Source organism: Phocoena phocoena, chromosome 19 (genome assembly GCF_963924675.1).
Source record: "Phocoena phocoena chromosome 19, mPhoPho1.1, whole genome shotgun sequence".
Classification (NCBI taxonomy): Eukaryota; Metazoa; Chordata; class Mammalia; order Artiodactyla; family Phocoenidae; genus Phocoena; species Phocoena phocoena.
The window spans coordinates 50,928,035-50,944,257 of record NC_089237.1 but is presented as its reverse complement, the minus strand read 5'-3'; the positions used below and the strand labels follow the sequence as shown (position 1 = coordinate 50,944,257).

The 16,223-nt window shown below is 60.3% G+C and overlaps 1 protein-coding gene across 2 annotated transcripts; it reads left to right on the top strand.

Annotated features, from left to right (window-relative positions):
• Nucleotides 1-3,912: 3,912 nt before the first annotated feature.
• Nucleotides 3,913-15,965, top strand: NEURL4 (neuralized E3 ubiquitin protein ligase 4). Of its 2 annotated transcripts, none has more exons than XM_065896597.1 (29): nucleotides 3,913-4,197; nucleotides 5,144-5,588; nucleotides 5,804-5,869; nucleotides 6,014-6,312; nucleotides 6,479-6,590; nucleotides 6,678-6,766; nucleotides 7,503-7,575; nucleotides 7,725-7,989; nucleotides 8,235-8,416; nucleotides 8,737-8,822; nucleotides 8,945-9,107; nucleotides 9,196-9,394; nucleotides 9,486-9,562; nucleotides 9,697-9,775; nucleotides 10,121-10,290; nucleotides 10,384-10,515; nucleotides 10,931-11,076; nucleotides 11,186-11,410; nucleotides 11,508-11,606; nucleotides 11,690-11,851; nucleotides 12,037-12,201; nucleotides 12,770-12,928; nucleotides 13,289-13,468; nucleotides 13,610-13,697; nucleotides 13,791-13,898; nucleotides 14,046-14,190; nucleotides 14,345-14,457; nucleotides 14,538-14,703; nucleotides 15,277-15,965. In XM_065896597.1, the coding sequence occupies exons 1-29, from the start codon at nucleotides 3,913-3,915 to the stop codon at nucleotides 15,479-15,481; spliced, it is 4,683 nt and encodes a 1,560-aa protein (XP_065752669.1). In that variant the 3' UTR covers nucleotides 15,482-15,965. The 2 variants fall into 2 exon arrangements, with proteins under 2 accessions (XP_065752669.1, XP_065752668.1); XM_065896596.1 differs by having other exon boundaries at nucleotides 10,121-10,296; nucleotides 15,277-15,481.
• Nucleotides 15,966-16,223: the final 258 nt, after the last annotated feature.

Sequence of the window (16,223 nt, the reverse complement as noted above, 5' to 3'; positions counted from 1 at the left end):
CTAAGCTGGCAGGAGGTCCCGATCCCTCTGTGCCTCCCTGGGTCCCCTCCATACAATCCACATTGCACACAAGGATGCTGAGGGCCTCTCTCATCACCTGCTGCTGATCTACTGACCTGAGGGGAATGGGGGTTGGGGGAATGGGAGCTTGCCAAGAGCCAGGCCTGGTGAGATAGTGGCCTGGTGCCCTCACCAGGCTTCGATGACATCACCGTCACCTTCAGGGAACTCTCGGTGGCCTTGTAATCCTGCGAGGGGCTTCCAGTGTGGTCCAGCAGATGGACCTCAGTGCTTATAGGATTCTCAATCACCCAATTCAAGCTTGTGGAGCCTGGAAGCATCACAGGATCAGGGTTGGGGCACCCATCAGTCTGTTGGTTCTCGGCCACCGCCCCGCTCCCAGGCTGACCCAGCCCAGCTCTCACTAGTCTGCTGCTCATCTTCTGTGTCCTCCTCAAGTTCAGGGTGGGGAGAGCACCTCAGATATCTTCGTTTGCTATAATACTCCTTCCGTCGCAGATCAATTTCCTTCTCCAACACGACAGTGGTGGATGAAGCTGGGGACTGATTTCTTAAGGCAGGGGAAGCTGAGGAGTCACCCAAATCAATCTGAGTCATGTGGCCACCTAGCGAATACAGGCCACCAGCTCCACTGTGACCCCCGAGCCCCAGGGAGAAGCTCAAGCCCCAGGTTCTCATCTCACTTCTATCACCCCCACCTCCCGTTTTTAGAAAAACGTCAGTGACTTTTCCACCCGCCATGGTTCGCTTGGGCTTTCTGTTCCTCCTCCCCAGCCAGCCTTCCTTGGGGGCTATCCTGATGAGGACCCCACTCCAGCTGCCCTCTGTCTTCCCTGGGGTCACCTTCCAGCACGACCTCCCTGTCAGCCAGCAGGGCCCTGAGGAAGACAGGCTATGGTGGAGAAGGTTCTGGACTACAATTACCTTGGGTCCCTGGGGCCCCACCATAGCTAACCTTTGACTTCTAGGATGTGGTTCCTGGCCACCAGGCCAAGCTCATCTTTGACTCCTCTGGTTGGTCCTCGTGCCCCGCCTCTCTCCACAGGCCTGGGCTCTGAGGCCAGCATCACACCTCGACTGCCATTGTTCATACTGACACTGCCCACATTGCCGTTCTTGTTATCATCCAAGGGCAGGTTTTTCGGAGGCTTGAGGAACTTTCCTTCATTGTAGTGTGCCTTGCGGCGCTTTTCAAAATCACTGGATTCTGTGGGCCAGCGTCAGAGCTTGGCTTTCCTGCCAGGCTCTCGCTGAAGGCTCACGCCACCCCCTTTCCACTCAATCCCCACCCCACATCTCACGTGTCTTGGAAAAGTTGTCTGAAGACCCTGAGCTTCTGTTATCACTGTACAGGAAGACCTTGGGGCAGAAATTGTCCATTGTTGCAAACCTGAAGGGGAGGGAAGCCAGTTGGGGGCACGGAAGGGAGAGAACAATGGGAGCAGGTGGTAGATGGGGCAAAGCTGGCTGATGCCCCCACTTTGGCCTGGGTGAGTCCTGATCCAAATTGTAGTACCTCCCATCTGGGGGGGGGCCCGAAGGCAGAGCCAGCTCAGACCTGAGTTCAGGGGTGGAGGGAGGAAGAGGCCCCACTTCCCTACTGACTTCTGGCAGGACTCTCACCTCTCTGCTAGCTCCTCAGGAGTCATTGTGTGAGAGGTCCCCGCAAGCAGGTCTTCGTCGCTGTCCTTCAGCCTGCACAGGAGGGAGGAAGCAGTGCCTCAGAAGGGGATAGCAGGCAGTCCCCCACTCCTTTGAGTAGGGAAGAGAGTCTGGGCTGAAGGGCTAGGGCTGAGGGCTCAGCACCTGTGGTAGGGAGTGCGGGGCTCATCCACCTTCATAAATCCATAGTCCTTGTCAGCAGGGTGGTAGGTCGCCAGAATATTCATTTCATCCCAGCGCTGACACTTTTTCCTGCGGGTGAGGGAAGGACACAAAAAAGGGGGAGGAAACCTTCTAGTGCCCTCCTCCTCACAGCCCTCTCTCATTCTTACAGTCATTCAAAAACTGTTTCTTGCACCCCCTTGTAGTTCCAGAGGTGTAGGAGGCTGGGGATGGGGTCACACCTGATGACAATCACGTACGATGTAGTTAGGGTACATGCTGACTTCTCATCCGGTACCTGCTACTCTCTCAAAGGCTAGGAACCTCAGATTTCCTACCCAATTACCCTCACCTACTCTCACTTTTAGTTCTTGGCACTCCGCCCCTTCTCCCCTGACTCCGCCTCCTCTAGTGTCTGGAATCCCTTCCTCCCGGACTCCTTACCTCTCCGCCCTGGGGGATTTGTGCATCACGGTGGAGCTTCTGTTTTTTAGTATGCTCCGGGGCCGGTCCTCACAGGGTTTGTCGGGGTGCATGCAAGTTGACCCGGAGTGCGGAATGTATCCCGAGTTGTACACCCCAGGCCCCCCGGACCCCAGGTTGGACGTCCCGGATACACTGGTTCCAGGGAAGGGGGGATTAAGCCCGCCAGGGTGTGTACCGGACCCGGGATGCCGGTTGAGGCCGGAACCGAAGACTGCTGTCCCTCCGGAGGGCTGGCTAGAACCAGGACTGCCAATTACGGTTCCCTCGGAGTGTATGGGGGGCCCAGAACCGTGAAACATGGCTACTCCGGAGGGCAGCCCGGCGCCTGCCTCGACTCCTCCGATGCCTCCGTGCACTCCCCTGGTTGGCCCTCCAGGAGATTATCCGTCGAGGCCGCTAGTAACCCCCAGAAATTCCTGCTTCTCCATGGCACCACTAAGGGGCCACGCTAAGCTACCCCGCCCCGGCTCCCTGCATCACATAGCCCCGCCCCCACCGCGGCGGGCGGGGGACGCTTGGGCTAGGCCTGGGTCCCCTCCCCCACTGCTCCCTGGAGCCGCGGGGGGCGAAAAAACTGTATAGGGACCTCGGGCTGGGAGCCTCTCCGCTTGCCCCTCCTCTCCTGTCCCACCCTAAGACTTTTCTTTGTCTCTGGGATTTGTTCCCGCCTTTCTCCCCATCACTGCCCTCATCCGAATTATCCAATCGTAGTCAGGGGTCCTGGCCGTGGGGCGTGAAGCCTAATTGTGACGTCACAGTCCTCCAAGCTTAGCGTGAGCGTCGAGGGCGTTGTGCTGGGGGCTTGTTGACAGCTCTGGGGGAATCTTTGGGGAATGTCAGCGCCGTTGCTTGAAACTTCCTGCCGGGGTTCCTTTGGATTCTTTATTCGTGGCTTTAAAACCTCAAGATAGGCTTGACTAGAAACATCCGCGAGCTTTTTTTCCCCCCAAAGCCGGGCCGCTCTGCCTCTGCGGAGAGTTGTGATACAAAGTGGAGGGACTGCGACACTCTAGAAAGACATAACCGGTCTCAGTGGTAGGGAAGGCAGATATTTTCATTTACAAAGCTACCAGTTCCCTGCTCTGGGAACTCAGAGCTCGCTCACACCGCTTCGAAACGAGCAGAGCGATGGAAAGCGGCCCCCTTCCCTTGCCGTAAAGCGAATACTTCAAGGTGTTGCCTGCTTCGACGAAGGCGGGGTCGTCGGTGCAGCTGTCGCAAAGCTGAAAGTGTTTGGGCACCAACTCCCCCCCACCGTCGCGTCGTAAAGATGCCTGCGGCAGTCGTTTCTCCCACTGTCGCAAAAGCTCCCGGCCCGTCTTCTCCCCTCTGGAGCCACTCCGTCACCTCGCCCGTGTCGTAAAGCAAACCTGCCCGACCCTGTCGTCCTTTCTCTTCCCACCGTGGTAGTCCTTAGTTCCCTAACCCGGGGTGCTTTATTGCCCGGCACTGCCGTAAAGCATATCTGGCCCCAACCCCACCCCCCCCCCACCCCGGTCCTATTCCCTCAGGGCGTCCGTGCACCGCGGTTGCCACGGTGCCGCCAAGCGCGGCTGTCGCGCGGCCCCGGTGTCAGCGGCGATGGCGGCGGGGTCGGGTGGGAGTGGGGGCTCTGGGGGAGGCCCCGGGCCGGGGCCGGGTGGGGGTGGGGGCCCCCCCGGCGGGAGCGGCCCAGGACCGGGGTCCGGCGGGGGTCCGGGCAGCGGTGGGGAGCTGCACCCGCGCACCGGGCGCTTGGTGAGCCTATCGGCCTGTGGGCGTACAGCGCGGCGGCAGCAGCCGGGCCAGGAGTTTAATCACGGGCTGGTGTTGAGCCGGGAACCCTTGCGCGATGGACGCATCTTCACCGTCCGCATCGACCGCAAGGTGCGGAGCTGGGGCCGCGGAAGCGAGATGTGGAGGGTGGTGGGAGGGGACTGGAAGGAGATGGGGGAGGCCAGCCAGGGTAGTCCCCATCACCGGGTACCGAGAGGGAACCGCCAGACAGGACACCAGGTGATGGGCGGGAAGGGACCATGAAACGGAAACATTCAGTCTTAAGGAGAAGGAGACAAGGAGAGCTTGAGTTTTCTTAAGACCCAGGAGCGGGGAAGGGACGTGGGGCCCCACCCACTATAATGACTGGGGAACAGATCTGGAACAATTTTGGGGAGATGGAGGATGGAGAGATGTCAGAAGTGTGATGGGAGGAGAGGAGAGATAACCAAGAAAAGAACAACCATTGAAGGACAAACTCACCGGTTTGGTCAGAAAGATGGGTGAAGAGAGATACTCAAGGAGCAAGAGGTGTGTGTGCCTGTGCATAATGTGGTGAAGAGGCCGGGTGCACAGAGACAGAATTTGGGAGAAGGGTGAGTTTGAGTGCAGTCAGAGCCCAGAAGAGAATTAGGCCATATACAAGGAGGGAGAGAGCCATATACAAGAGCAAGGAATATGGACATGGAGAGCTGTGAATTTGGCTGGTTGAGGGGCCACAGAGACCAGGGAAGTTAGAGGCGGCAGGGGGCTGGGGCCAGGGAATTTAGCCAGCCTGGTGGGGAAAGGCGTGGTGTTGTAGACAGTGAGCACCCACAGTACAAAGCAGAGTTGCTAAAGGAGAGCGGGCCCAACCATCCCCTGAGACCAGAGTCCAGAAAATACCTGTGGGATTGGATCTCTGGATGGGGATGCCTTGTGTCTCAAGAGAGCAAAGCCAGTTAGCTGTCTGAGAGGTGGGAAGAGGGGGACACAGTGGCCTGTGAAATGTGGTTTCCTAGTGGTGGGAGACCCATTCGTGGCCCATCCTGAGTCCCTGTCCATCACCCCATCACAGGTCAACTCCTGGAGTGGCTCCATTGAGATTGGGGTGACGGCACTGGACCCCAGTGTGCTGGACTTCCCAAGCAGCGCCACGGGGCTGAAGGGGGGCTCGTGGGTAGTGTCAGGCTGCTCGGTGCTGAGGGATGGACGTTCTGTGCTGGAGGAGTATGGGCAGGACCTGGACCAGCTTGGCGAAGGGGACCGTGTGGGCGTGGAGCGCACAGCTGCCGGGGAGCTGCGGCTCTGGGTGAATGGGCGGGATTGTGGCGTGGCCGCCACGGGCCTGCCAGCTCGTGTCTGGGCCGTCGTGGACCTTTACGGCAAGTGCACCCAGATCACTGTGCTACCCCCTGAGCCGGGCTTCAGCCCCCCTACTCCCATCCCCACACCTCCCCTCGAACCCTCTGCCCCCACTGAAGATTCTACCTTGGCTGAACAGGGGAACTCTGGGGATGAAGGTGAGAACACAGCTGGGGCAGCGGTGGAGGGGTGGGGCAGAGGGAATGACTGAAGGAATGGGGGAAATGTAGTGACAAGTAGGGTATGGGCAGGGCCACTCAGACCCCCGAGTCTGTTGAAGGGGATAGCAGGGACTAGAGGAGGGGTGTCATGGCTGTGGGCCCTGCAGCAGGGGCTGAACCCTTATTCCCCTCCTATCCCACCTGGTCGCCAGCCTTCACGGTGTCCCCCGCACAGGCCCGGCCGGAGACGTTTCCTAACAGCCTTGATTCGCATAATGGTGAGGGCTCCGGGGAGGTCCCGGGAAGGGGAGTGGGAAGTGAGGTGGACAGGGAGGGACCTCAGGAGAGGGGTAGGGGGAGCGCGGCAAGCCTGAGGATGAGGAGACTCATTTCTGCTTCCTTCCTCCGCCCTGCTATTGCAGAATTTGCCAGCATGGAGCTCTCCGAGGTGGTGAGCAACGCCATCCTGTCTGCCTACAACGGGGGGCTCCTAAATGTGAACCTGAGCTCCCCACCGGCAGGGGAAGCACCGGGGCCTAGCGGCACTGCCACCTCACCCATCCTCACTTCCAACGATGCCCTCCTTTTTCACGAGAAGTGTGGAACCCTCATCAAACTCAGCAACAATAATAAGACGGCAGAGCGCCGCCGGCCCCTGGATGAATTCAACAATGGGGTTGTCATGACCAACCGCCCACTCCGGGACAATGAGATGTTTGAGGTGTGCAGGGTCCTGGGGTCTGGCTGACACCTCACCCTCCGGGAGCTAGAGATGGGGCTTGATGCTGGAAGGGGGCGGGGGTGGCCTGGGGAAGAGCCAAGGGTGCAGAGTTTTTTCTCTGCATTTACATTCCCCGCCTCTCCCTTCCACTGTCACTACACCCAAGATCCGCATCGACAAGCTCGTAGATAAGTGGTCAGGCTCCATTGAGATTGGTGTCACCACCCACAACCCCAACAATTTGGAGTACCCAGCCACCATGACCAACCTGCAGTCAGGTACCAGCCCCCGGCAGGGTGGGCATGGCCTGTGGTTGCTGAGGTGAAGGGAGCCCGTACCCTAACCAGGGTGTCCGCTTTCCCCAGGCACCATCATGATGAGTGGCTGCGGGATCCTGACCAACGGCAAGGGCACCCGCCGGGAGTACTGTGAATTCAGTCTGGATGAGCTGCAGGTGAGGCTGCGCTCAAGGCGCGGGCCACTCTCCAGGGGCGCCCGGGCACTGTGCAGCCCTTCCTGGGCCCTGTGCTCTCTGACCTAGGGCAGGGCCCTTTATCTGTTGCTTGAAGGCTCCTTCTGAGAAGGCAGGGTTGCCCAACAGTTAGGCACTCAGATTTGGGAGTCCCATGGGTTTAATTCCTTTCTCTGTTTGGCCATTCGTGGTAGTGGCCTGCAGCAAGAAACTTACCCTCTTTGGTAGTTGTTTCTTTTTTTTTTTTCATGGTACGCGGGCCTCTCACTTTTGTGGCCTCTCCCGCTGCGGAGGACAGGCCCCGGATGCGCAGGCTCAGCGGCCATAGCCCACGGGCCCAGCCGCTCCGCAGCACGCGGGATCCTCCCAGACCGGGGCACGAACCCGCATCCCCCGCATCAGCAGGCGGACCCCCAACCACTGCGCCACCAGGGAAGCCCCTGTTTCTTCTTAATGTCTAGAAATGAACCCATCAGTAGTTTTCGATAGACTGTCGTGAGGGTTAATAGGTCGGTGTTGATAAAGTGGTTGACCACGGTGCCTGACTTGCCTTGAGCATCAGAGTGGTGTGAGACGCGTGGGAGCCTTTTGGAGCTGTTTCCCTGTCGCACGGTGTGGTGGGAAGGCTCGAAGCCTACTCTGTTCTCACAGTCCCCAGGACAAGTCTGGAGCCTGATTGTGAATGGATTCCAGGCTGTTATTTTTCTGCTTTGAATAGGAGGGCGACCACATTGGTCTCACGAGGAAGTCCAACTCTGCCCTACACTTCTTCATTAATGGCATTGATCAGGGTAAGGGGAAGCTCAGAGAGAGCAGCTGGGCCAGGGCTTTTGCTGTGAGGGGGTCTGTATCTCATTCTCTTGCCTGTTTCATACTCCATCTCCCTATATTGACTCTTCTCCCCTCATCCCCCCATTCCCTGTGCCTTCCACCCCTGCAGGCGTGGCTACCCCCTTGACGCCCCCAGTGGTGTACGGTGTGGTGGACTTGTATGGGATGGCTGTGAAGGTGACCATCGTCCACAATAACAACCACAGTGACCGCCTACGCCGGAACAATGCCATCCTGCGGGCGCTGTCCCCCGAGGGTGCTCTCCGCCGGGCTGCTCCTGCGGCCCAGGCAGAACCCGAGCGCCTGCTCTTCCACCCCAACTGTGGGCAGAAGGCAGCCATCACCCACGAGGGACGCACTGCCCTGAGGCCCCAGTATGGCCCATGGGGTGGGGAGAAGCCTGCGGAGGGGCTCTGCTGGGATTGGGGGGAGGGCTGGGGCAGTGGGAGGCAGCAGGAGTCTGGTGTGGGGCATCCTGGACAGAGAAGGGGGGCCTCTGGGAGTGTGAAGCGTGGCTGCTTGACTTGGGGAGTGGGTGTCGGGCAGGCGTCGCCGGGCTGAGCTTTGGCACGCTCGGTATGTGTGTTGGGATCTGAGTCCCCGCTTGCTGTGCCCTCAGTGCCACTGACGACTTCAACCATGGCGTGGTGCTGAGCAGCAGAGCCCTGCGGGACGGAGAGGTGTTCCAGGTGCGCATCGACAAGATGGTGGACAAATGGGCTGGCTCCATTGAGATTGGTGTCACCACCCACAACCCTGCCTACCTCCAGTTGCCCTCCACCATGACAAACCTGCGCTCTGGTGAGCTCCCAAGAAGGGCAGGGCCAAGATAGGGTGCTGGGGGGAAGCCGTCCCTGAAGCCCTGAAGCTTGTCCTCCAGCCCCTCTTTCACTTGTCACATTTATGACGACGCATTCAGTGGCTGAGGAGTGCCATGTGGACAGGACCTGTGGCTGGCTTGGGAACTGCAGAGTTTTCTTGTCGTACTCTGGGAAGAAAGCAACTGTCAAAGGAAAGGCGGGATGGGCTATTGGCTTTGGGGAGTAATGTGGGGACCACTATGTAAAGGAGAGGAGCTTTGGCTTTCCCCTTATGGCCTCTGCCACTCCTTGTCCCCCTAGGGACCTGGATGATGACAGGGAATGGGGTGATGCACAATGGGACGACCATCTTGGACGAATATGGGCACAACCTGGACCGGCTCAAGGTGGGAGAGTGGGGGTACCGCCAGGTGTCGGCAGCGGGGAGGTAGGCAAGGTGGGGCTGCTGCGGGACCGGCCCAGGCAGGAACTCCGCCTGACTCCTCACTCCAGCCCCCCTTCTTCCAAGGCAGGGGACACGGTGGGCGTGGTGCGGCGGGAGGACGGAACTCTCCACTTCTTTGTCAATGGGATGACTCAGGGCCCCGCTGCCTGGAACGTGCCCCCGGGCGTCTATGCTGTCGTTGATCTCTATGGCCAGGCAGCCCAGGCCACCATTGTGGACGACGTGGGTGAGGGCCGGACTGGGCAGGGGTTGGGGTGGCCTTGGGAGGCCTCAGAGACAACTGTAATCCTAATGGGTGATGTCCACTCTTGCAGAGGTGCCCCAGGTTCCTGAGCCACTCCCTGAGGGGAACAACCAGGTGTCTCCAAGCTCCCCGTCATCCGGGACCGGGGGCTCCGACCTCCGCTTCCACCAGCTGCATGGCAGCAACGCAGTCATCACCAACGGTGGCCGCACTGCGCTCCGCCACAACTGCCGCAGCGAGTTCAATGACGCCATCGTCATCTCCAACCGGTCAGTGTTGGGACTTTCATGTGCCCACTTTCCTACTACCCAGCGTCGGCCACCCAAGTAGGGCCTGTCTGATGGCCATTCTCCCTGGCAGGGCCCTGAGGGATGGAGAGCTGTTTGAAATTGTCATTCAGAAGATGGTAGACCGCTGGTCAGGCTCCATCGAGGCTGGTGAGGGGCACGTGTGTGTGTGTGTGTGTGTGCGCGTGTGTGTGTGCGCGTGTGTGTGTGCGCATGCACTGCAGTCAGGTGCTGGCTGCAGGAGGCTGGGGGCTCAGCTCAGACCCACCCCTGTCTCCTTCCAGGAGTGACCGCTATTCGGCCTGAGGACCTTGAATTCCCCAACACTATGACGGACATTGACTACGATACGTGGATGCTGAGGTTGGGCTGTCTGCTTTGGGAACCAGCTGGGCGGGGCTGGGTGGAGCTGGCTGGGATGAGGGACGCAGAGTTGGGACATGTGGTGGCCATAGACAATGACAAACCCAGGGGTTCTGGCTGCCCAGTCCCTTCGATTCTGGGAAGCCCTCCCCCCATACCCTTAGGGAAGCTCCTGCTTTTCCCAGGGGGGACCCCAGGGATGAAGGATACAAGTTTGGGTCTTAGACCCCAGATCGAGATCCCAGTCTGAGGCACTGGAAGGTTCCGACAAGCAGAGACTGGGCAGAGGCCTGTGTGGGGAGAGGAAGCTGGGAGGCTGACCTACTCCTTCGGTCATCCCCCCAGCGGCACAGCCATCATGCAGGACGGTAACACCATGCGCAACAACTACGGGTGTGACCTTGACGCGCTAGGCACGGGTGCCCGCATCGGCATGATGCGCACTGCCAAGGGCGATCTGCACTACTTCATCAACGGCCAGGACCAAGGCGCTGCCTGCTCAGGCTTGCCTCCCGGTAAAGGTGACTACTCTGTGGCTTCCGCCCTGCCACCTTCAGCCCAGCCCACCCCTGGCTATCAGGCTCCTGACCCCTTCCTTTCTTACCCAGAGGTGTATGCAGTAGTGGATCTATATGGCCAGTGTGTCCAAGTGTCCATCACCAATGCCACCGGCCCCATGGACAACAGCCTGGCGACCAGCAACACCGCCACTGAGAAGTCATTCCCCCTGCACTCCCCAGGTTCAGCCAGCAGGGAGGGAGGGAGGGCTCTGCCTGCCTGCTGTGGGCCTGGGGGATGCAGTTTCCAGGTCACGGAAGCTGTTCAAAGATAGGCTGGCTGCAGCAGCTGCGGACCGAGGGGAAGGGAGAGGGATCAACCTGTGGTGGGAAGCAGCTAAGAAGAGGGATGGAGGTTACACCTGGTACACAGGGCCTGGACCCTTCCCCGCCACCAGCAGGCCGGGACACTGTAGCTGGGCGTGGCAGGTTTGGGACTGGGTCTTGCCTCGGTGAAAGAGGAGTCAGGGGTCTTGAGGGAGCACTGGAGATGGGACCTTCGCGTCAACTTCCTGCTTCACCTGAAAGCTTTGCCTGTGTCCTGTCTGAAGCTTGCTGCCCCAGTCCTCCCCCATCCTCTGGTGCCATCTTTCCACAGCGGCTGGTGTGGCTCACCGATTCCACAGTACTTGCGGCAAGAACATCACCCTGGAGGAAGATGGCACGAGGGCGGTGCGTGCTGCTGGCTACGCCCACGGCCTCGTCTTCAGCACCAAGGAGCTCAAGACCGAGGAGGTCTTTGAGGTGGGCTGTGGCGATGTGACAGGGGAGGTGGCGGACCCTTCACAGTAGGGCCACACTGCTTCCCACCCTCCTGCCCCACAGTGCCACTGAGAGTTCCTCTCTCTCACAGGTGAAAGTGGAGGAGCTGGATGAGAAGTGGGCTGGTTCCCTCCGGCTAGGGCTGACCACACTAGCGCCGGGGGAGACGGGGCCTGGAGCGGGCAGTGGCCCGGGGCTGCCTCCCTCCCTGCCAGAGCTCCGGACTAAGACCACTTGGATGGTGTCCAGCTGTGAAGTGAGGCGTGACGGGCAGCTCCAGAGGATGAACTATGGCCGGAACCTCGAGAGGCTGGGGGTGAAGCAGCTGACTTCAGGGACCAGGGTGGGCGTGGGAGTCGGGGTGGTGGGGAGAGGTGGGCTGAGCACTTGTCCTTGCCTCACCTTGGCCCTAGGTGGGGAGCCGTGTGGGCATTCGCCGAGGGGCAGATGACACGATGCACGTCCTGATAGATGGAGAGGATATGGGGCCTGCAGCCACCGGCATTGCCAAGGTAGACCCAAGACCAGCATTGGGTCTGGGAGTGGGGTTGAGGTCCTCCACTGATCTCTGACTTCTGGGTCTGTGTGCCCCCAGAGCGTGTGGGCCGTGTTGGATCTGTATGGGCCAGTGCGGAGTGTTTCTATTGTCAGCTCCACCAGGCTGGACGAGCCAGAAGGCACCCAGCCTCCTTCCCCCAGCTCGGACACTGGCAGCGAGGGCGAGGAGGAGGATGAGGGCGAGGAGCACAGCCTGGAAGTAAGAGGCGGCAGCAGGGCCCACTGGGCACAGGGAGGGACCGTTGGTGGCCCGTTGGGTCGTCTTCAGGTTCTCTGATCCAGCCCTGGGTGGGCGGAGGCTTATCTGCATGCTCTGTCAAGCCCAGTGGGGTGGCTCAGGCCTCACATCGGCCGCCCCGCAGCTCACTCTCTCCTCCACACCAGGGCCAGAATCAAGTGGCCGTTATGCCCACAGCCCTCGAGTTCCTAGAGAACCATGGGAAGAATATTCTCTTGTCCAATGGGAACCGTACAGCTACACGAGTGGCCAGCTACAACCAGGGCATCGTTGTCATCAGCCAGCCCCTGGTGCCCCAGCTACTGGTCCAGGTGGGCCTCACCTCCTTGTCCCCGGCTCCTCTTGCTCAGGGTGACCCAGGGCCAGCCCTCCTGCAGAGAGGCTTTTCCAGGTTAAGGACAAAGCGGAAGGCATGCCCTTTGGGTGAGCTTCCTGGGCTTTTGTTCATATCCTGTGGTGGCAGTTGTATATCAGTTTCCAGGAAGTACCCAGCTGGGGGCTGTGACGAGGGAAGCAGTGGAGAGGGGCTGAGGGATGCCAGGGAGACTCCTGATTCTATATGTGGGAACAGGGTATGCTTTCCAGAGGAGGGGGTCTTATGCTGCAGACTACAAGTTGTCAGAGTTAGGCAGGTGAAGAAAGCCAGCCCATGGGGACAAGAATCCTTTTAGAAGCAATAGCAAGACCAAGGCTGAAAGAGGGAAGGACACAGCTGGATTTGCAGTTTCCTGTCCGTCCAGGCATCAGAAGGGGTGGCATCCCAGGCCACACTGTGGGGTGCCATCTTCTCTCCCTGGCTGGGGTGAGGAGCCCGGTCCTGCAGGGTGGGTGACCTCTTTGTAGGAGGCCATGATTGCGGAGTGGTTGCCTTCTTCCCAGGTACGGATAGACTTCTTGAACCGGCAGTGGACATCTTCCCTTGTCCTGGGAGTCATTACCTGCCCACCGGAGAGGCTCAACTTCCCTGCTTCTGCCTGTGCCCTCAAACGGGCGGCCTGGCTGCTGCGGGGCCGTGGGGTCTTCCACAACGGTCTCAAGGTGGGTAGGGAGCAGAGAGAAGGGTGAGGGGCTGGCCGAGAGGGAGAAGAGGGGCCCCTAGCCCTGGAGCTAGGCCCGTGGGTATAAAGGCGTCCTGTAGTGGATGGGCAAGGGTGTGAGCGGCGTTACCTGGTCAGTCTCGGGCTCATCGTCTCCTACATCCCTGCCGTGGAGAATGTTGCGGGGGGTGGGGCTGGGGGAGGTGGAGTCTAGGTAACTGAAGCAGGGGCAGAGCGTGGGCAGTGGGCAAGTGTGGAGGCAAAGCCCAGGGACTGGCGACCCGAAGCTTAGTGAAGGGCAGGGGTGGCTGCTGCCGGTGGGAGTCTGATCTCTGGGAAGACAGTAGGTCTCTCCTCCCAGATCTGTGAGAAGTTTGGGCCAAATCTGGACACGTGTCCTGAAGGCACCATCCTGGGACTGCGGCTAGACAGCTCTGGGGGGCTGCATCTCCACATCAATGGGATGGACCAGGGAGTGGCTGTGCCAGATGTCCCCCAGCCCTGCCATGCGCTCGTGGACCTCTACGGGCAGTGTGAGCAGGTTAGTGGCAGCAGAGGCGGGGAGGAGTGGTGCCTGGGAGGCTGGGCTCTCTGAGGACAGGGGAAGTCTGGAGTTCAAGGAGGGGATCAGCAGGCTCTGGGGGCTGGTCACACTCTGGCTGACCACCCCTCTCCCCTGCAGGTGACAATCGTGACCCCTGAACCAGGGGCTGCCAGTGGAAAGAGTGCTGGAACCCAAGGGGACATGGAGAAAGCGGACATGGTGGATGGTGAGCCAGCCGAAGGGGCCAGGATCCCACCTCACCCCCACCTCGTACTTCTGGCCCCGGCTCCCGTGACCTGTGCCCCTTCTGCTCCCTCAGGTATCAAGGAGAGTGTGTGCTGGGGTCCACCGCCCACTGCTAGCCCCCTCAAGAGCTGTGAGTACCACGCCCTTTGCTCCCGTTTCCAGGAACTGCTGCTGCTTCCTGGTGAGTCCCCAGTCCCCCAGAACCTGCCTCATTCCCGGCCCAGCCCAGGGCCATGGCCGGAGCCCTAGAGACCAGTAGGAAATAGGCCACGTGGCTGAGACCCAGGGCGGGAGCCATGCCACAAAGTCTACCACTCACTCTCCACAGAGGGTTATTTCATGCCTCCGCCGAAGCGCAGCCTGTGCTACTGTGAGTCTTGCCGGAAGCTTCGAGGGGATGAGGCCCACAGGCGCCGTGGGGAGCCCCCGCGGGAATACGCTCTGCCCTTTGGCTGGTGCAGGTTCAACCTCAGGTACACATGGGGCAGGGTCATGCTTCTCTCTCACTGTTCTTTGCCCCTTGAGAAAGGGAGGTCCCGAGAGGGTGTATGGTAGAAGACAAAACTTCTTGTCTGGGGAATGACCTCGGGGAGCCAGTGACCTTTGTCCTATCTGTCCACCTCCTAGGGTGAATCCCCGCCTGGAGGCTGGGACACTAACCAAGAAGTGGCACATGGCGTATCATGGGAGCAACGTGGCAGCCGTCCGGAGGGTGCTGGACCGGGGGGAGCTGGGAGCAGGTACTGCGGCACCGGCAGAGGCCGGGCAGGCCGGGCCCATGGGCCATGGGGGGGCCACCCTGACCCAGCTCTCCTCACAGGCACTGCTTCCATCCTGAGCTGCCGGCCCTTGAAGGGAGAGCCTGGGCTGGGGTTTGAGGAGCCTGGCGAAAACTGCGCGCCTCCTCGGGAGCAGCAGCCCCCTCCAGTGCTGCTTTCCCCCTCCCTCCAATATGCTGGGGCTGAGGCCCTGGCATCCAAAGTGCAGTGAGTACACAGGAAGCGGGGCCTGGGGCCACACGGGTCGCCATGATTCCCTCTCCTCTCCCACCTTGTCTCCCTAGTTCCTCAGTCTCTACCCAGCCCTTTCTTCACACAGTCTTTGCACAAGTACCACTTATTTTGTTCTATCACAGAGAACAAAGAAGGGACCCCAGGGCATGTGGAAGTTATGCCCTTTCTTGCTCTAGAATGTTTATGCATAATAAGTATTTAGTATTTATAAAGGTGACAAGTAAGTATTAAGGAAACAAAAAGAGTGAGTGAAGTGGGTCAGAAGTGTGGTTGGAGCAGGCGTATGGTGTAGGGTGGTCTGGGTAGACATCATTAAGAAGGTGAGATCTGAGCAAAGACTTGGAGAAGGCAGGAGGGAGTTAGGCGAGCAGGCATTGGGAGGAAGGCCATTTCAAGTAGAGAGGACGGCTAGAGCCAGGTCCCTGTACGGAGAGAGTGATTCCTGAGAACAGCAAGGCCAGCTGCTAACTGTCGTGGCAGCTGGAAAGGGGGAGAGGTGCTGCGCCCAGAGGTCTCACTGCCCTATTTATGCTTCTTGCCTGACAGATTCCGGGACCCCAAATCCCAGCTGACACACCAGGCCCAGGTGGCGTTCCAGGTGTGTGTGCGCCCTGGCTCCTACACCCCCGGACCCCCTTCCGCTGCCCTCAGAGAGCCTCCCGACCCTCACTTCAGCCCAGCCGAACTTGAGTGGGTAACCAAGGAGAAGGGGGCCACACTTCTCTATGCCCTGCTGGTACGGGTGGAGTGAGGGGTGAGGCCGCACCACTACAAGCACAGTTGGGCCTCGGCCCGTGGACTCTGAATGACGACTGCCACCACCTCACTCCAGCGACCCACGGCACGCTGAGTGCTCAGCCTGGCAGATGCACAGGAGCATGCGGGCAGACTCTCAGACTAGCTGGGAAGCGGAGCTGTCTCCGTGCCCAGGGCCCGGACAGTCCCTCCCTCCGAGGTGAAGGCGCAGCGGGGAGCCCGGCCGCAGGCCCTGGGGAACCCTCTCCATGCACTGATCTGGGGAGCACGACTCCCCGCGACTCCTCCCCCATACACTTAATTTATTTCCGTTTCTGTTCTGGTTACTGTGAATTCCAGAGGAGTCTCCCGGTGCCCCACATGAAGCTGCTTTTCCGGCCCAGGCGGGAGTGGGGAAGGCGGCGCCGGGGGTCGGGCCTCTGTACAGTTGTTACTGACTCTGATTTCTAAGGAGCCAATAAACGCCGTCTCAGAGCAGCCGCCTCGGCCTCTCTCGCGCGCGCCTCTCGCCTCCCGGAGGAGCCCTGGCCCCGCCACGTCAGGGACTCCGCCCGCGGGGCCGGCCCGGTAGGGGCGTTTCGCGGTGCGCGGCCGGGGCGCAGCGGAGGCGTTTGGACACCGCGGGCACCCGTCGCGGGCGCTACCGCCTGCCCCGCCCCACCGCCCCGCCCCGCCCCGCCCCACCGCCCCGCCCCGCCCAACCCGCGAGCCCGCGGCCGCCCCGACTCCGGAAGGAT

Coding starts and splice junctions, on each gene's coding strand:
- NEURL4 (XM_065896596.1), top strand. CDS start 3,913: ATGGCGGCGGGGTCGGGTGGGAGTGGGGGCTCTGGGGGAGGCCCCGGG. Junction 12,929..13,288: donor TCTTCCACAACGGTCTCAAG/GTGGGTAGGGAG, acceptor CTCTCCTCCCAG/ATCTGTGAGAAGTTTGGGCC. Junction 13,469..13,609: donor TCTACGGGCAGTGTGAGCAG/GTTAGTGGCAGC, acceptor TCTCCCCTGCAG/GTGACAATCGTGACCCCTGA.